General features: G+C 42.5%; 1 protein-coding gene across 1 annotated transcript in view; it reads left to right on the forward strand.

Moving 5' to 3' along the window:
* Nucleotides 1-19,805, forward strand: part of APOB (apolipoprotein B) — a 38,360-nt gene extending 18,555 nt beyond the window's left edge. Inside the window, exons 19-29 of the mRNA XM_069495043.1 lie at nucleotides 1,094-1,276; nucleotides 1,888-2,009; nucleotides 3,648-3,858; nucleotides 4,438-4,613; nucleotides 4,737-4,924; nucleotides 5,405-5,550; nucleotides 7,607-7,980; nucleotides 8,482-16,035; nucleotides 16,437-16,551; nucleotides 16,655-16,814; nucleotides 17,776-19,805. Coding sequence (XP_069351144.1) covers nucleotides 1,094-1,276; nucleotides 1,888-2,009; nucleotides 3,648-3,858; nucleotides 4,438-4,613; nucleotides 4,737-4,924; nucleotides 5,405-5,550; nucleotides 7,607-7,980; nucleotides 8,482-16,035; nucleotides 16,437-16,551; nucleotides 16,655-16,814; nucleotides 17,776-19,368 — 10,822 coding nt within the window. The 3' untranslated portion in view covers nucleotides 19,369-19,805. The remainder of the gene's footprint in view (nucleotides 1-1,093; nucleotides 1,277-1,887; nucleotides 2,010-3,647; nucleotides 3,859-4,437; nucleotides 4,614-4,736; nucleotides 4,925-5,404; nucleotides 5,551-7,606; nucleotides 7,981-8,481; nucleotides 16,036-16,436; nucleotides 16,552-16,654; nucleotides 16,815-17,775) is intronic.
* The last annotated feature ends 899 nt before the right edge of the window (nucleotides 19,806-20,704 follow it).

Below are 20,704 nucleotides of genomic sequence, written 5' to 3' on the forward strand. Positions count from 1 at the left end.
AGGGCTTCGGCACAACAGCAAAGCTTGGTCTTAGGGCACCCTCAAAATGAAGAAATAATACTGGGGGGGGAAGAAGAGGTATTTGAAAAAAAGCATCCTTAGACGAAATCAGGACATAGTTAAACTTTCTTGTTGTTGTTTTTTTGTTTTGTTTCTTTTTTTGTTTGTTTTTTTGTTTTCTTTAAATATTTTGTAAAGACTGGGTCTTGCTGTGTTGCTCAGGCTGGTCTTGAACTCCTGGCCTCAAGCGATCCTCCCACCTCAGCCTCCTAAAGTGCTGGGATTGTGGGTGTGAGCCACACACCCGGCTAATAGTTGAACTTTCTTATACTTACTAATTTTTCAAGTACATACTTGAGAGGAGGGTACCGTATCTGGCCATAAGTGAGCAACTCTATTGAAGGCTTCTGGGAGGTCAGGGGCGATAAGGTCTAAATATGCTCATCGGATGTAGGAGCAAGGAGGGAACTGGAGATGTTGATGAAAGCGTTTTCAGAGGGTGATGGGGTGAGCAGTCAGATCGCAGTTCAGTGAGAAATCCATTGAAAGAAAGACAGAAAACTCTCTTGATTGTGAAGGAGACAAGAGCAAGAAAGGAAAGAAAGAAGTGTGTGTGTATGTGTGTGTGTGTGTCTTTCCAAGTAATGAGACTTGAGCTGGTTTAATGCTGGTGGAAGGAAGCCAGCAGAGAGTAAGGGATTTCAGAGAAGGAGAGACAGGTTTCCTCTTCCCCTGCATCCTGTGAAGGAAGAGGCACAGCTAAGTTCAGGCCCCCATGATCAGTTATTTAACATCTCTGAGCCTCTGTTTCTTCTATAAAATGAGAATCCTACGCCTACTGCTATGGGGATTACTGGTAACAAATGAAAAACAATTAGTGCAATGTCTGAAACCTAAGAGTCACTATGATCGTTAGTCGTATTGATGTTCTTCTATCATTATTTATTTCTCAGTAAATCAAACAAATTGAGGTGGGCATGGCCTGAGGGGAGCTAGAGAGGAGGGGAAGGGGGCATTTGCACTGCAAGGATTTGTGATGTTCATTTCGACTCATGACTTGAAGATAACTCAGTTTTTCTCTTTGCTTCACCAGCAACACGTTGCATTTGGTGTCTACCACCAAAACAGAAGCCATCCCACCTTTGATTGAGAACAGGCAGTCCTGGTCAGCTTGCAAGCCGTTCTTTACCGGCCTGAATTACTGCACGTCAGGTGCTTACTCCAACGCCAGCTCCACAGACTCTGCCTCCTACTACCCGCTGACGGGGGATACCAGGTCAGACATGCTCAGGGCCTGGCCCAGCATCTTCTCACCTTCGGCATATGGCCCCTAGCAGGGCACAGGAAAAACGTCATGCGTCATAAGCCCCTGTCACCAGCCTTAAGGGTTTGCACCATCCTTTGGGTATTTCAAGCAGAGTCCCCTGGCCAATGCTTTCTCCCCTCTTGCTCCCTTACGCATTGCTTGAGGAGATCATGACACAGATTTCAGTTTGTTCCTAATTCGGGGTCCATGTTTCTGAGCCTCCAGACCCATTGGTATGAGCTTCCTGGAGCCCCCCAACATGCTGGAATCCTTCACTGTGCTTAAGGGGCCCCTTGTCTTCAGTACCCCCCAGTTCTACTGCTTGTTTTCAGCATTGCTGGCACAACCAGCCAACTCCTGCTCTGCTTGTCCAAAAGCCGTGGGAATCCTGGGCTCTTCCCTTGCCTGGGGCTCTTAGACCGAAGGGATCATAAAGATCACCTTAGTTAAGGGCAAGAGACAATGTTAAAATGAGAACCATATTTTTGTTGCACTTGAGGCCGAATTGTTTTGGGGACGTTATTACCATCATTGAAAGCCCTAACACTGTCTGTGCACTGTCTGCATTATCATATCCTTAGATTTGAGCTGGAACTAAAGCCTACAGGAGAGGTAGAGCAGTATTCTGTCAGCGCAACCTATGAGCTCCAGAGAGAGGACAGCGCCTTGGTGGACACCCTGAAGTTTGTAACTCAGACAGAAGGTGAGTATCCAGAACAGGCCTGCCCCGTCTCTGCCGTCAGTCGCAGGTTCAGGACTCACAAGAGCGCATTTCATTTAACGTATTTAATAAATATTGACTGAGCGCCCAATAACTGACAGGGCCTGTTCTAAGAGGTGGGGCTAAAATACTGAACGGTAAAGTTTCTGTCTTCATAGGGGTTATGGTATAAAACCAAACAAGTCAATATTCCAAATGTCATATCAGTGCTGGGGAGGAAAACAGGGCACGGACAGGTCTAGGCAGGGCTAAGGGTGGCAGAGAGGAGGGAGGGTAGGGGGAGGCAGTGCTATTTGGAATGGTAAGGGACAGTCTCCCTGGTAAAGTGAGCATAAAAAGAGAGCTGGCACAGATAAGGAGAGAGGCCATGTGGAAAGAGGATTATTGGCAAGGGGCCAGCAGGTGCAAAGGCCCTGTGGCTGGCACATGGCTGCCATGTTTAAAGAAAAGGAAGGAAGCCAGTTTGGCTGAAGCAGAGAGACCAGGAAGGAAAGTATCCAAAGATGAGGCCAGAAAGATACAGGGAGGTAGGGGAAGGATAGTCTTATAGACCATGATAAGAAGTTTGGCTTTTCCTATGGATTAAATAAAAGCCACTGGAGAGTTGTCATGATTGTATTTCGAAGGAGCCCAGGGCAGGGGTGGCCAGGAACCAAGACAAGCATCTTGGATGGAAAGTCACATAGAGATGTCATGTCTGCCTGACCCAGAGGACTGTGAGCCCTTACTGTTCCCTAAACACACCAAGTGCTTCCCACCTCGGGGCCTTTGCATTCTGCCCCTCCTCCTGGAATGTGCTCCTCCAGGAATCTGCTCCTCCTGGAATGTGCTCTCCTCAGAATTCAGATCGCTCAGCCCCTGTCTTCATTCTGGTCTCTGCCCATATATTTCCTTACCAGAGAGAACTTCTCTGACCACCACATACGAAATCGCACCTCTTCTATCCCTTTCTATTCTTTATCCTCGTACCCTTCATAACATTCATGACCGCCTGACAGAAGTGATCCACCCCTACTGGAAGGTCAGCTCTGTGGAGGCGAGGACGCCCCAGTGCCCGGAGCAGCACCTAACTCATAACGGGCAGTCAATAAATATTTGTACATAGAGCAAATGTATGAACATTACTGAGTTAACAAGTGAAATACTGAACTGCGTCTTTGTTTAAGCACATTGAGTGGTTGGGGTTTCTCTGCCTTTTCTTCTCCTCCCTTCCAAAATGTAGCTTCTCTAGGCCGGGCGCGGTGGCTCACGCCTGTAATCCTAGCACTCTGGGAGGCCGAGGCGGGTGGATCGCTCAAGGTCAGAAGTTCGAGACCAGCCTGAGCAAGAACGAGACCCCGTCTCTACTAAAAAAAATAGAAAGAAATTATCTGGCCAACTAAAATATATATAGAAAAAATTAGCCGGGCATGGTGGCGCATGCCTGTAGTCCCAGCTACTCGGGAGTCTGAGACAGGAGGATCGCTTAAGCCCAGGAGTTTGAGGTTGCTGTGAGCTAGGCTGACGCCACGGCACTCACTCTAGCCCGGGCAACAAAGCGAGACTCTGTCTCAAAAAAAAAAAAAAAAAAAATGTAGCTTCTCACCACACATTTCTCGATCCTCTTTTGCACCCTTTCAGGTGTGAAGCATACTGAGGCTACCATGACATTCAAATATAATCGGCAGACTGTGACTTTGTCCAGTGAAGTCCAAATTCCAGATTTTGATGTTGACCTTGGGACCATACTCAGAGTTATTAATGAATCTGTTAAGGACAAAATATCTTACAAACTCACCTTGGACATTCAGAACAAGAAAATTACTGAGGTCGCTGTCATGGGCCACCTAAGGTAAGGAAGGCTTAGGGGGTTCTGACCTGAGCTGCAGGCCCTGGTGGCTCTTCCCCTTCATCCTCTCACACTTTGAATCTGACCAAGCCACGTGTGACCCTGGTCTACAGTCTGAGCGGCATATACAACATTTTAATCCTCTGTGCAGGTCCAGTTATATTTTCCTACCATTTGTCAGGCACTTATTTATTTATCAAGCACTGTGCTGGGTGCTTTAAAGAAATTATCTCAGTCCTCACAATAAACTGCAAGGTAGGTACGAGTTTCCCTGTGTTATAGATAAGGAAATGGTAGCTCAGAGGGGTTAAATCACTCGCCCAAGGCCATAGAGCTAGTAAATAGCAGAGCAAGATGCAAAACAACTTTCAAAAAGCTCCTCTTTTTACCTATACCTCTTTGCAAAGTCCTGAATTTGTGCTGAATGTTGGTTCCAGAAGTTAACAAGTATGACCTCTGGTTGTTTCCCTGAGCCATTCATGTATCTCATTTTTATCACCACAAATGGAACTTCTGGGTAATCCCATGTATCCCCTTGGAATGGACAAAATCATTGATGCCAACTGATTTTCCTTTCTGCAGTTGTGACACAAAGGAAGAAGGCAAAATCAAAGGCATTATTTCCATACCCCGTTTGCAAGCAGAAGCCAGGAGTGAGATCCTCACCCACTGGTCCTCCACTAAACTGCTCCTCCAAATGGACTCATCTGCTACAGCTTATGGCTCAGCAGTTTCCAAGAGGGTGGCGTGGCGTTATGGTACGTGCCTCTTTCGCCACGCGAGCACTTCCAACAGCACTGTGTGCTCAAGCGCAGGGTCAACAGCCATGGCTACAGGCTGACCTAGTACCACTCACAGCTATTTCATGTGTGCATTTTCAGATGAAGAGAAGTTTGAATTTGAATGGAACACAGGCTCCAACGTGGATACCCAAAAAGTGGCATCCAATTTCCCTGTGGATCTCTCTGATTATCCTAGAAGCTTGCACATGTATGCCAATAGTCTCTTGGATCGCAAAGTTCCTCAGACAGACATGACTTTCCGGCACATGGGTTCCAAATTAATAGTTGTAAGTATAAATCATTCAGCCATAAATACATGGCTGTAAGTGCTAATTACATCCTCAATTCTGAGTTAGGTGCAGGAGGGTACCCAAAGATGTATAAGGCGTGCTTCCTGCCTCCAGCGAACTCCTGGGAAGAAAAGAACCGTTGCCGCATGCGTAGTTACCCAGTTACACGAAGCCATGTGTGGTAAATAACAAATGAATGCTACTTGGCAGAACAGTTTGCTGTGTCTAATGTTATCAAAGGAAGCTTCAGGACACTGGCCAGGAGTCTGACTATGTTAGATATTCCTTTTATCAAACACAGGAAGAAATCAGTGACTAGCAACCAAAATTCATAATTTTCTGTGATTTATTTTTTAACTTTCAGTACATTGTCCTGCTTAATAATTGACCTGTCAAGTCTGAATTTTCACCTAATGTTCGTTGTATCCTGAGGCTCATTCATGCCCATCACTCTAAAAACCTTCTATCATTTTGTAGGCAACAAATGCATGGCTTCAGAAGGCAGCTGGGAGTCTTCCTTATGCCCAGACTTTGCAAGATCACCTCGATAGCCTAAAGGAGTTGAACCTCCAACAAATGGGATTGCCAGACTTCCACATCCCAGAAAACCTCTTCTTAAAAAGGTAAACGAAGAAACAAGCAAAGTTTCTTGAACCATGTGAAGTAAATGGAAGATTTTGTGTAGCGTGATTTATAGGCTATTTTTTTAATTTAAATTTCCAAAGCAAATAATTTAAGCATTTTAAGGAGATTAATAACTCTAGCATAAACACCGTGGCATTTTTGCATTATTAAACATGAGGTTAGAATGTGAACACCGTCCCGGTCAGGAAGAACCTAAGAAAGTAACTGGAGGATTCTGGTACTTTCACCCTAAGATATTTTATTCACTGTAACCAGAATTTGAAAGTCTTTAAACTTTCTTCCATCGTAAGTATAGTCCACCTTTGACTGTGGAGAATTCGAGAGTGGCTGGAGGAATTATTGACTACAGGCTTGCTGTGGAGCTATTGCAGGTCAGAACAGCCACTGAGAATTAAATGAAGGCAGCATTCTGAGAAAATGCAGTCCTCCCTCGGTACTCACTGGGAATTGGTTCCAGGAACTCCCTTGGATACCAAACTCCAAAGATGCTCAGGTCCCTAATGTAAAATGACATATTATTTGCATATGACCTACACACATCCTCTTGCATACTTTAAATCATCTCTAGGTTACTTATGATACCTAATACAGTATAAATGCTATGTAAGTAGTTGTTACACTGTACTGTTTAGGGAATAATGACAAGGAAAGAAGTCTGTACATGTTCAGGACAGACACATTTTTTTCTGAATATTTCTGATCCGCAGTTGGTTGAATCCATGGATGCAGAACCTCTGGTACAGAGGGGCTGCCTGTATTTCACTTTAGCAATATAGCTTAATCCTTCCAGCAAAGTCAGATTCCAAACTGTTCAGTTCATTTCTGTATTTACAAAAATACATGCTATATGTTGATTGCTTTATTTCATAAAAATAAAATACCGGTGCACATGCTGAAAAGATTATAGTTTTTTCTAGATTGACCGCCCTCTGAATTATCCTCAGGGTTAAGAAAACAAGTGGCCTGTGTCACTTGGACCTTTCCATAAGTCTATGGCAGAGCAGCAAAGTTTCATAGACCAGATGATTGTGAAAGGGCTGAAGTCTGCCAAAGTACTCATATGGACAAAGCCTACTGAAGAGAAAAAGGTGGCAGTTTCAAAGGACTTGAGAACCTTCCTTCACTACTGGTGTTTCTAACCAACAGTCTTCTGTGTGCTGTGCTGAAAAGATAGCTGCAAGACCTTAGACCTGGAAAGGGCCTTAGTGGTTATCAATTATCCTCCTACCAAACCTGGACAGGCAGCATCCAGACCCTGTTGGAATAATACAATGAACAGATTATTTGTTGAGAACAGTTAAACCCTGCTGTCCTACTGTATTTTTATAAATTATCATAAGTCTATTGTATGTGCATAGCATTGAAAAGATTCCCAAATGCTTTTAGATATTTCTTCTCGTTTGATATCCAAGGCCATCTCTGTGAATCAGCAGAAAGGATATTATTATCCATATAATAGCACTGAAACTCAGACTAATTCACTAAGATAACATTGCCGATTAATGGAAGCTAAAACTGTAACCCAAGTTTACTGACTTCTACACCTGTGTTTTTTCCACATATCAAATTGCCTCAATTCGGGTTAGCAAATATGTATCAAGTGTCCCCTATGTGAAAAATACTAGGTTAGGTGCAATGAGAAGATAGAAACTAGATAAGGTATAGCCTCTCGAACAAGACACCATGTAGACACCAACAAATGAACAAATAACCAATTATAAAAGCAGAATTATGACATGCTCTTTGAGAGAGGTGTAAGGGACTGTGTCACTATAAGAATGAGAGAAATTAGCTATGGCTTAGATGTGATGGTAATGATAAGGAGTGGCTCTTGGGACAGTTTTGTGAGGGTTTGAGTGTTTGGAAAGTAGAGGTAAAAGCAAAGGGATCCAAGCATAGGGAGTTGCTTGAGGGAAAGTGCAGAGTGGGTTTGGGGATGAGGCAGGTGCAATATTGCTCGGTAGGTCAGATGGCGGAGAACTTTGAGTTCTTGATGTCTGACCGTGGGGACACTGTCTTCATTGTTCATTGCAGTGATGGCCGGGTCAAATATACTTTCAACAAGAACAGTATGAAAATTGAGATTCCTTTGCCTTTTGGTGGCAAATCCTCCAAAGATCTAAAGATGCTAGAGACTGTTAGGACACCAGCCCTCCACTTCAAGCCCATGGGATTCCACCTGCCAGCTCAAGAGTTCCAAGTTCCTGCTTTCACCATTCCCAAGTCGTATCAACTGCAAGTGCCTCTCCTGGGTGTTCTAGACCTTTCCACGAATGTCTACAGCAACTTGTACAACTGGTCCGCCTCCTACACGGGTGGCAACACCAGCACAGAACACTTCAGCCTTCGGGCTCGGTACCGTGTGAAGGCGGACTCCGTGGTTGACCTGCTTTCCTACAGTGTGCAAGGTGAGCCGTGCTCAGGGACAGGGCACACGGGCTAATTCAGTGCAGGCTCTGGTAGGAGAGCCTCCTCTGTGGAGGAAAGGACTTGGGCTTTCTTACAGATATTTTCCTTGCTACGTGGAAGTCTTTTCATTTGTTCAACCAATAGAAATATTTATTAAACATATAATATGTATTAATTATTCTACTAGGCAGTAACAGAGAAAACAGATGAACCAGCAATTACAATTCAGTGTCAGAGGTGCTATGATAGGGTATAGTGTATAGTATAAGGTACAGTGGAAACACTCAATCAGGGAACCCAACTAGGTCTGTGGTGGTCAGGGAAGGCTTCCTGGAGGAATGCCTTTTGCTCTCAGATTTTATGTTTGCATTATAGATGGAAGAGTCTATTGTACAACTGACCCAGATAAATGGGATTTTATTTTGAAAGACTCTTAACATAGAGATTGTTCTGGAAGTTTATTACTTAATTTAACCAATGTCTTTTAATTTTTATGTTAGGATCTGGAGAAACAACGTATGACCACAGGAATACGTACACACTATCATGTGATGGGTCTCTACACCACAAACTTCTAGATTCAAATATCAAATTCAGTCACGTAGAAAAAGTTGGAAACAGCCCCGTCTCGAAAGGTTTACTAACATTTGATGCATCTAGTGCCTGGGGACCACAGATGTCTGCTTCCGTCCATTTGGGCTCAAAAAAGAAACAGCATTTGTATGTCAAGGAAGTCAAGATCGATGGGCAGTTCAAAGTCTCTTCGTTCTACGCGAAAGGCACATATGGCCTGTCTTGTCAGAGGGATCCTGCCACTGGCCACCTAAATGGAGAGTCCAACCTGAGGTTTAACTCCTCCTACCTCCAGGGCACCAACCAGATAACAGGAAGATATGAGGATGGAACCCTCTCCCTCACCTCTACCTCGGATCTACAAGGTGGCCTCATTAAAAATACTGCTTCTCTGAAATACGAGAACTATGAGCTGACTCTGAAATCTGACACCAATGGGAAGTACAAGAACTTTGCCACTTCTAACAAGGTGGATCTGACCTTCTCCGAGCAAAATGCATTGCTGCGCTCTGAGTACCAGGCCGACTACGAGTCACTGAGATTCTTCACCCTGCTTTCTGGATCACTAAATTCCCGCGGTCTTGAATTAAATGCTGACATGTTGGCCACTGACAAAATTAATAGTGGTGCTCACAAGGGAACACTAAGGATCGCCCAGGGTGCGATATCTACCAGCGCAACGACCAACTTGAAGTATAGTCCCCTGGTGCTGGAGAATGAGCTGAATGCAGAGCTTGGCCTCTCGGGGACATCTATGAAATTAACAACAAGTGGCCGCTTCAGGGAACACAGTGCCAAATTCAGTCTAGATGGAAAAGCCGCCCTAACAGAGGTGTCATTGGGAAGTGCTTGTCAGGCCATGATTCTGGGTGTCGACAGCAAAAACATTTTCAACTTCAAACTCAGCCGAGAAGGACTTAAGCTCTCAAATGACATGATGGGCTCATACGCTGAGATGAAACTTGACCACACGAACAGCCTGAACATTGCCGGCTTGTCCCTGGACTTCTCTTCAAAACTCGACAACATTTATAGCTCTGACAAGTTTTATAAGCAAAATTTTAATTTACAGCTACTGCCCTATTCCCTGGTAACTACTTTAAACAATGACCTGAAATACAATGCTCTGGATCTGACCAACACTGGGAAATTGCGGCTAGAACCCCTGAAGCTGAATGTGGGTGGTAACCTAAAAGGAGCCTATCAAAATAATGAAATAAAACACATCTACACCATTTCTTATGCTGCCTTATCAGCAAGCTATAAAGCGGACACTATAGCTAAGATTCAGGGTGCAGAGTTTAGCCATCGGCTCAGCACAGACATTGCTGGGCTGGCTTCGGCCCTTGACATCAGCACAAACTATAATTCAGACTCACTGCACTTCAGCAATGTCTTCCACTCTGCAATGGCCCCGTTTACCATGGCCATCGACGCACATACAAACTGCAATGGGAAACTAGCTCTCTGGGGAGAACACACGGGGCAGCTGTACAGCCAGTTCCTGTTGAAAGCAGAACCTCTGGCCCTCACTTTCTCCCATGATTACAAAGGATCCACGAGTCACCATCTCACGTCTAGGAAAAGCATCAGTACGGCTCTGGATCACAAAGTCAGCGCCCTGCTTACTCCGGCTGAGCAGACAGGCACCTGGAAACTGAAGACCCAATTTAACAACAATGAATACAGCCAGGACTTGGATGCCTACAACACTAAAGACAAAATCGGTGTGGAGCTTAGTGGACGAGCCCTGGCTGACCTAACTATACTAGACTACCCAATTAAAGTGCCGTTTGTACTCAGTGAGCCGGTCAATGTCATTGATGCTTTAGAGATGAGAGATGCTGTTGACAAGCCCCAAGAATTTACAATTGTTGCTTTTGTGAAGTATGATAAAAACCAAGATGTCCACACCATCAACCTCCCGTTTTTTAAAACCCTGCCAGAATATTTTGAGAGGAATCAAAGAATAATTATAACTATACTGGAAGTCATACAGAAAGAATTGAAGCGCATTGATATTGATCAATTTGTGAGGAAATACAGAGCAGCCCTGAGCCAGCTCCCACAGCAAGTTACTGATTCTCTGAATTCATTCAACTGGGAGAGTCAAGTTTCAAGTGCCAAGGAGAAACTGACTGCTTTCACAAAAAAATATGGAATTACAGAAAATGATCTACAAATTACATTGGATAATGCCAAAATCAACTTTAATGAAAAACTATCTCAAATGCAGACACATGTGATACAATTTGATCAGTATATTAAAGATAATTATGATTTACATGATTTTAAAACAGCTATTGCTAAGATTATTGATCTAATCATTGAAAAATTAAAAATTCTTGATGAACATTATCATATCTGTGTAAATTTAGAAAAAACAATCCATGATCTATATTTGTTTGTTGACAATATCGATTTTAACAAAACTGGAAGTAGTACCGCATCTTGGATTCAAAATGTGGATACTAAGTATCAAATCAGAATGCAGATACAAGAAAAACTGCAGAAACTTGAGGCACACATTCAGAATACAGACCTCCAGCACTTTGCTGGAAAGTTAAAACAACAGGTTGAGGCTATTGATGTCAGAGTGCTTTTAGATCAATTGAGAACTACAATTCCATTTAGAATAATACATGATGTTCTTGAGCATGTCAAATATGTTGTAGATCTTACTGGAGATTTTGAAGTAACTAAGAAAATCGATGCTTTTAGAGCCACAGTCTACAAGTTAATTAAGGCATATGAAGTAGACCGACAAATCCAGGTTTTAATGGATAAATCAGTCCAGTTGGCCCACCAATACAAGTTGAAGGAGACTGTTCAGAAGCTAAGTAATGTCCTACAACAAATTGAGATAAAAGATTGCTTTGAGAAATTGGTTGGGTTTATTGATGATGCTGTCAAGCAGCTTGATGCACTGTCTTTAAAAAAATTCATTGAAGAAGTTAACAAATTCCTTGACATGTTGGTAAAGAAATTAAAGTCATTTGATTACCACCAGTTTGTAGATGAAACCAATAACAAAATCAGGGAGGTTACCCAGAGAATCAATGGTAAAATTCAGGCTCTGGAACTACCACAGAAAGCTGAAACACTAAAACTGTTTGTAGAGGACACCAAGACCATGGCCTCAGAGTATCTGGAAAGCCTAAAGGACACCAAAATAACCTTAATCATTGATTGGTTACGTGATGCTTTAGATTCAACATCTTTGACTCACATCAAAGCCAAATTCCAAGAGACCCTAGAAGATATACGAGACCGAATGTATCAAATGGACATTCGGCAAGAACTTCAGCAATACCTGTCTCTGGTAGGCCAGGTCTACAGCACACTTGTCACCTACATTTCCGACTGGTGGAGTCTTGCTGCTAAGAACCTTACTGACTTTGCAGATCAGTATTCTATCCCGTATTTGGCTGAAAGTGTGAAAGCATTGGTGGAACAAGGGTTCACTGTCCCCGAAATCCAGACTGTCTTTGGCACCATGCCTGCCTTCGAAGTCAGTCTTCGGGCTCTTCAGGAAGCTACCTTCCAGACGCCTGACTTCATAGTCCCCCTAACAGATTTAAGGATCCCATCCATTCAGATAAACTTCAAAGAGTTGAAAGATAAAAAAATCCCATCCAGGTTTTCCACGCCAGAATTTACTATCCTCAATATCTTGCACGTTCCTTCGTTTACCATTGACTTAGTAGAAATAAAAGCAAAGATCATCAGGACCATTGACCAAATGCTGAACAGTGAGCTGCAGTGGCCAGTTCCAGAAGTGTATCTGAGGGATCTCAAGGTGGAGGACATTCCTTTTGGTAGAGTCACCCTGCCAGATTTCTATTTACCAGAAATCACAATTCCAGAATTTGTAATCCCAAAGCTAAACCGTAATGATTTTCAGTTTCCTGACATTCACATACCAGAATTCCAGCTTCCCCACATCTCACACAGCATTGACGTACCTGCTTTTGGCAAGCTATATAGCATTTTGAAAATCCAGTCTCCCATTTTCACATTGGACGCAAATGCCGACGTACAGAATGTAACTACTTTGGCAAACAAAGCAGATATTGCAGCTTCCATTGCTGCCAAAGGAGAGTCCAAATTAGAAGTTCTCAATTTTGATTTTCAAGCAAAGGCACAACTCTCGAGCCCTGAGATTAATCCACTGGTTCTGAAGGAATCTGTGACGTTCTCCAGCAAGTACCTGAGAACAGAGCATGAGAGTGAAATGCTATTTTCTGGAGATGCTATTGAGGGAAAATCAGACACAATGGCAAGTTTACACACAGAAAAAAATACGCTGGAGGTTAGTAATGGTGTGCTTGTCAAGATAAACAATCAGCTTACCCTGGATAGCAACACTAAGTACTTCCACAAACTGAACATCCCCAAACTGGACTTCTCTAGTCAGGCTGACCTACGCAACGAAATCAAGACACTGTTGAAAGCTGGCCACATGGCATGGACTTCCTCCGGAATGGGGTCGTGGAAATGGGCCTGCCCCAAGTTCTCGGATGAGGGAGTACATGAATCACAAATTAACTTCACTGTGAAAGAACTCATGACTTCCTTTGGATTATCCAATAGGATCAATAGCAAACACCTACGAGTAAACCAAAACTTGGTTTATGAATCTGGCTTCCTTGACTTTTCTAAATTTGAAATCCAGTCACAGATCGAATCCCAGCACGTGGGCCGCAGTATTCTAACTGCTAAAGGCACAGCACTGTTCAGGGAAGGGAAAGCAGAGATAACTGGTAACCACGATGCTCATTTAAATGGAAAAGTTATTGGAACTTTGAAAAACTCTCTTTCTGCTTCAGCCCATTCATTTGAGATTACTGCATCCACAAACAATGAAGGGAATTTGAAAGTTAGTTTTCCATTAAAGTTGACAGGGAAGATAGACTTCCTAAATAACTATGCTCTGTTTCTGAGTCCTAGTGTCCAGGAAGCACGCTGGCAAGCCAGTGCTAGGTTCAATCAGTATAAGTACAATCACAACTTCTCTGCTGGGAACAATAAGAACACCATCGAGGCCCACGTAGGAATAAATGGAGAAGCTAACCTGGATTTCTTAAACATTCCTTTAACAATTCCAGAAATGACTCTACCTTACACAATAATCACAACTCCACCACTGAAAGATTTCTCCTTATGGGAAAAAACAGGCTTGAAGGAATTCTTGAAAACAACAAAGCAATCATTTGATTTAAGTGCAAAGGCTCAGTATAAGAAAAACAAAGACCAACTTTCCATCACAAATCCTTTGCGTGTGTTTTATGAGTTTATCAGTCAGAACATCAATTCCTTTGACAGTCATTTTGAGAAAGCCCAAGATGATGCATTGGATTTTCTCACCAAATCCTATAATGAAGCAAAAGTTAAGTTTGATAAGTACAAAGTTGAAGAATCCCACAGCAAGCTCCCTAGGACCTTTCAAATTCCTGGATACACTATTCCAATCATCAATATTGAAGTGTCTCCGTTCACAGTAGAGATGTTGGCATTTGGCTATGTGATCCCAAAAGCAATCGGCACCCCTAATTTCACCCTCCCAGGTTCTGACTTCTATGTGCCTTCATACAGATTAGTCCTGCCATCCCTAGAGCTGCCAGTTCTTCGTGTCCCTAGGAATCTTCTCAAGCTTTCTCTTCCAGATTTCAAGGAATTGGCTACCGTAAACAATATTTTTATTCCAGCCATGGGCAATATTACCTATGATTTCTCCTTTAAATCAAGTGTCATCACACTGAATACCAATGCTGGACTTTATAATCAATCAGATATCGTAGCTCATTTCCTCTCTTCCTCTTCATCCGTCATTGATGCACTGCAGTACAAATTAGAAGGCACCTCAAGTTTGACAAGAAAACGAGGGTTGAAGTTAGCCACAGGTCTGTCCCTGAGCAACAAATTCATGGAAGGCAGTCATAACACTATTATTAGCTTAACCAAGAAAAACATGGAAGCATCGGTGACAACAACTGCAAAAGTCCAAGTTCCAATTTTCAGAATGAATCTCAAGCAAGAACTTAATGGAAATACCAAGTCAAAACCTACCGTCTCTTCCTCCATTGAGTTAAAGTATGATTTCAATTCCCCACAGCTGTTCTCTACTGCTCAGGGGGCAGTTGACCACAAGCTCATCTTGGAAAGCCTCACCTCTTACTTTTCCATAGAGTCATCTACCAAAGGAGATGTCAAGGGTTCGGTCCTTTCACGGGAATATTCAGGAACTATTGCCAGTGAGGCCAGCACGTATTTGAATTCCAAGGGCACTCGGTCTTCAGTGAAGCTGCAAGGGGCTTCTAAAGTTGATGATATCTGGAATTTTGAAGTAAAAGAAAATTTTGCTGGAGAAGCCACTCTCCAACGCATATATGCTGTCTGGGAACACAATATAAAAAACCACTTACAGCTAGAGGACCTCTTTTCTTCACATGGAGAACATACAAGTAAAGCCACCCTGGAACTCTCCCCATGGAAAATGTCAGCCCTTGTTCAGGTACGGGCAAGTCAGCCCACTTCCCTCCTTAATGTCCCTTCTCTTAGCCAGGAAGTGGCCCTGAATGCCAACACTAAGAACCAGAAAGTCAGCTGGAAAAGCGAGGTCCAGGTTCATTCTGGGTCTGTCCAGAACCACATAGAGCTTTCCAATGACCAAAAAGAGGCACATCTTGACATTGCAGGAGCCTTAGAAGGACACCTAAGTTTCCTTAAATATGTCATGCTACCCGTTTATGAAAAGAGTTTATGGGACCTTCTAAAGCTGGATGTGACCACCAGCATTGACAGGAGACAGTATCTCCGTGCTTCAGCTGCCCTTGTATACACCAAAAACCCCAATGGCTATCCTTTCTTGATCCCCGTGAAAGTTTTGGACAATGAATTCATCATCCCTGGGCTGAAACTAAATGATCTAAATTCAGTTCTTGTCACACCTGCCTTCCAAGTCCCATTTACAGATCTTCAGGTTCCATCCTACAAACTTGACTTAAGTGAAATAAAAATCTATAAGCAGCTAAGAACTTCATCGTTTGCCCTCAACCTACCAACACTACCCAAAGTAGAATTCCCTGAAGTTCCTGTGTTAACAAAATATTCTCAACCAGAAGATTCCTCAGTTCCCTTTTTTGAGATAACTGTGCCTAAATCACAGTTAACTGTGTCCTGGTTCACCCTTCCAATAGCTGTTTGGGATCTAAAGAAGGTGGCCAGCAAGATTGCAGGCTTCGAGTTGCCCACCATCATCATGCCTGAGCAGACTGTTGAGATTCCTGCCATTGAGTTCTCTATACCGGCCGGGATTTTCATTCCTTCCTTTGGAGCACTGACTGCACGCTTGGGGGTGGCCTCTCCCTTGTACAATGCTACTTGGAGTGCTGGTTTGAAAAATAAGGCAGATCATGTTGAAACGTTCCTGGATTCCACGTGCAGTTCAACCATACAATTCCTGGAATATGACCTAAATGGTAAGGGCATAGCCTGCCTCCTCTCCTAGATACTCTTATGTTTCCAATGAGTATTATAAGTAAATAATTATGTATTTAGCTATGACTAGAGGCACAATTACTTCCTATAGTAAGACTTAAAATAAGAGAGGAGATACATACATACCCAACGTGTAGAAACCAAAGTATAGAAAATCTGACATTCAAAAGGAACAGACTCAAAGAAAATAGATTTTCTGTAATTATTTTAGGACTAATAAGGTCTTCTATTTATTTAAAAACAACTGTAAACTGAACATTGCGTGTTTCGAACAGGTAAGTAAGATATTTGGTTAAGATAGAATTCTCCCAGGTTTTGTAATGAAAATGTCTATCTCCTACAGTTATGAATCTAATGAAAATGTAAAATCTCTCCTCTACAGTTGTGGGAACACACAAAATTGAAAATGGCACGTTAGTCTGTAAGACCAAAGGAGCATTTGCTCACCGTGACTTCAGTGCAGAGTATGAAGAAGGTGGCACATATAAAGGACTTCAGTATGGAAATTTTGTTGAAACTTATCCCCTTTTCAAAACTCCTTGTGACTTTTGCCACCTCCATACTCCTTTCGTGGTGGCTTATCTGCTTTTCTGCTTTCAGGGAATGGAAACGAGAGGCTCAGCTTGCCATCACCAGCCCAGCCTTCACGGATCTCCAACTCCACGAGAAAGCCGCAGCCTCCCCAGCCATAGGCACTGTGGGCATAGACTTAGAAAAAGATGACAAGTTTTTTAAATGGAACTTGTACTACCGCCCTCAGGTGAGTCCCCTCTAATGGATTACACACCCCGAGAAGCACGTAGAGAGTTGGGGTGGACACATTTAATTCTAGACAACGTACTCTCTTAGAGCTTTCCCAAACTAGGTAAAAGACAGGCAGTGAGCAGCTTGAACTTCTCTCAGAAACTATTCTCCGACAAGCATTACCATGAGTCCTTCATTGGTTTTAATTATTAGATGTACCCGTGACATCATATTAACACTATTATTTTATTAATTCTGGGCAAATCCAGAAAGATGAGAGTTGTGCCTCATCATCCAAATCATAGGCAAACTCTACCCTAGGCAGAGGACATTTTTCAGATAGCGGTTTCTGGAATATTTAAGGCTTCCAAATTCTTCCCCACAATAGCATTTCTGGATGAGATGTATCAGATTCCTCTCATGTTTTTCACAAGCTCTGCCAGGGCCAGATCAAAGAGGCCATTACCAGAGGACAAGACCTAACCTCATTCTATTACCATTGCTAAAGTTAGTCAGGGGCGTGGCGAATGAGTAACAACCCTGGGATTCTGGGGCTCTGCTGGGTGAGCTCCGAACTTTTTCCTTTTTGCTGCTACTTCTTTCCCTGAATCTGTCTTTTCCTGTCTCTTCTTCCCCTTTCTCCTCTGCTTCTTTTTCCTCCTGCTCTCTTCCAATGTTTAGTCCCAAGAAAGCCTTAATGTTAAGTATCACTGTGTAAATGCCAAATGCCAAGCATATTTTTTTTTTATCCTTTCTGGGGCATGTCATAAAGAGGAATTAACAACAGTAGACTTGTTTAACCATAAAACAAACACATGAACTGACATATGAAAGATAAATTCCCTTCAGAATATGAAAGATCCTCTGATCTTTACTTTTAACTGGTAATGAAGTTTTAGTGTAGTATATTATGTAATCAGGGTAATTGAAACCATCATGTTCTTTTCATCTTTTTTTTTTTTTTAAACTGGATTCAGTCCTCTCCAGATAAAAAATTCACCATATTCAAAACCGAGTTGAGGTACCAGGAATCCTATGAGGAAATTCACATCAAAGTTAATTGGGAAGAAGGGGCACCTTCTAGATTGCTAACCTCCCTGAAAGACAAAGTGCCCAAGGCCCCAGGGGCCCTTTATAACTATGTCGACAAGTACCACCAGGAGCACACGGGACTCACCCTGAAAGATGCTTCTTCAAAGGCAAGAAGAAGTCTGCAGAACAAAGCTGAGTGGGCCTATGAAGGGGCCATGAGGCAAATTGATAAGATGCACACGCAGCTCTCGAAAGTAGCCAATGGCACCACTGAAACCTACCAGGAGTGGAAGGACAAGGTCCAGACTTTGTACCTCAAGGATAACATGTTTGACAGTTTATTACGAATTACTCAAGAATATCATATGACAGTCCAACGTCTGATTGACTCATTCATTACTTTCCTGAACTCCACCAGATTCCAGCTCCCAGGGAAAGCTGGGATGTACACTAGAGATGAACTCGGCACAATGGCCATGAGGGAAGTAGCAGAGGTACTGTCCCGGATACATTCAAATGTCCATAATGGGTTAGAAATACTGCTGTCCTATTTCCAAGACCTAGTGGAGAAATCCGAATTAATCAAGGGCCTGAAGATTAAATTCGATTTTGTTTTAAGGAGATATGAACTAACAGATATAATCCTGGGGTGTAGAAAATTGTTAAAATCTTTATCACAAGATATCCAAAAGGCATTGAATGACCTCCAGTCTATCAAGATCACAAAGATGCTAAGTGATCTTCAGGACATTTTACAAAGAGTTTTTCAAGAGATAGAAGGAGAAATTAAACGTTTAAAGGAGAAGAAATTTACTTATCTCACTAATGATATTCAACAGGAAATCAACACAACCTTCAACAAAATTATTCCATATGTTTTTGGATTCCTGAAAGAAACCATAGACCTTAACCTTGGTAAGTTCCATGAACTTGTTCAAAACAAACTTGAGGAAACTTCCCAAGAGTTACAGCAGATCCAGCAGTACATAAAGGCTCTTCGTGAAGAATATTTTGATCCAAGTGTAGTCGGCTGGACAGTGAAATATTATGAACTTGAAGAAAAGATAGTCAACCTGATCAAGAACCTAGTACTCGCCCTGAAGGATTTCCATTCCAAATATACTGTCAGTGCTGCTGGCTCTGTTTCCCAACTCTCAGCTCAAGTTAAGCAACGTATGCACAGAGCTGTCCAGGAATATCTTAGCATCCTTACCGATGCAGATGGAAAGGGGAAAGAGAAGATTGCAGAGCTTTCTGCCACTGCTCAGGAAATAATTAAAAGCTCGGCTGTTGCAATGAAGGAAATCATTTCTGATTACCACCAGCAGTTTAGATATAAACTGCAGGATTTCTCAGACCAACTCTCTGATTACTATGAAAAATTCATTGCTGAGTACGAAAGATTGATTGACCTGTCCATTCAAAACTACCACATGTTTCTGAGATACATCACTGAGTTACTGAAAAAGCTGCAATCAACCACAGCTATGAGCCCCTACATACAACTTGCTCCAGGAGAACTTACTGTAACCCTCTAATTTTTTAAAAGCAATCTTCATTTATTCTTCTGTTCCAATTACACCTTCACATGGTAGGGAAAATAAATTCAAGCTGTATATACTGATAAAACCATACATTGAGCCAGCCCTGCAACAGGCAGCTGACTACCAGCAGAAACACACATGAACTGAACCTGCACGGAAGCTGGCATAGGGGCTCTGAAAGTCTCTGAACTCAGGGGGAATGACATTTTCTACAAGTTAAAGAAAATCAGGATCTTAGTTATTTTGCTAAACTTGGAGGGAGGGGGAACCAATAAATGGAGTCTTTATTGTGTACCATACCCACTCAGTGTAGTTCATGCATATTGAAAGACAGCGAAAGGAGGGTATTGATGTAAATGTTGTGGCATTTCAAAGCCTCTAGAAGAATATATGTTGTGATTTAAGTGACAGAATAAAAGGGTAAAGGGAGAGTTTGTGGAGGGAAATATTTTGCCACATAACAAAAAGATATAGTTGATCTCAGGAATTGTATTTGCCAAGTGAGAAGGAGAAAGTACTCACAAAGGCTTGTACATCATTTGATCCTGGGGAGCATCTCATTTGTGTGAGCCAGAAAGAGCCTAGGGAGGCAGAATACATGGTAGTGCATGGATCTGGTACTCAAGGAAAGTCTGTTGGATGATGGATGGATGGATGGATGGATAAATGAGGAGTCAGTTCTGAGGATGAGAGAGGGGAGAAAAGTTGACCCAGATCTCAGAGTACCACATGAGTGGTTCCAGGCATGGTTCAGCAAGGGTTTCTGAAGTCTTCAATAACAGAAAGGAGACCCAGAATTATGGCTTAATTCGGAGCAGAAGAGGGAGTCCAAGGTTCCCAGTGCTCATGTGATGATATGTATATCTGGGGCTGAGAAGAAGGAAAAATAGCCACAAATTCAAAATGATCATATGATCACACAGTACCCCTTGCCCAGCTCCTTGACTGGCATCCCTCATACAAGGTGCCCCTGGACTGGCTTAGAAGGTCTTCATCATTCTGAATAAAGTTGGAAGAAGAAAGGACCCTTGAGAGGGCTTAGACTTTGCTTGGTCCCTTCTTTGGTCTTCTACTGCATATCAGGATACTTCTCTGAGTTCAGTTAATGGCTACATTCCTTATTTGCTTTTAATTTGGGTAACTTATTTCCTTTCTGTGAGCCTCAGTTCTCTTACCTCTAAAATGAGGATAATATCTATCATACCTGCATTGCAGGATTCGTGAAAATTAGTTGAAATAATATAAGTGAAAGAGTTTTGTAACATTTAATGTTATGTTGAAACACAGTGACATTAGTATTAGATGAAATGGGATTATGGCAAGGAGAAAG

Source organism: Eulemur rufifrons, chromosome 19 (genome assembly GCF_041146395.1).
Source record: "Eulemur rufifrons isolate Redbay chromosome 19, OSU_ERuf_1, whole genome shotgun sequence".
Lineage (NCBI taxonomy): Eukaryota > Metazoa > Chordata > Mammalia > Primates > Lemuridae > Eulemur > Eulemur rufifrons.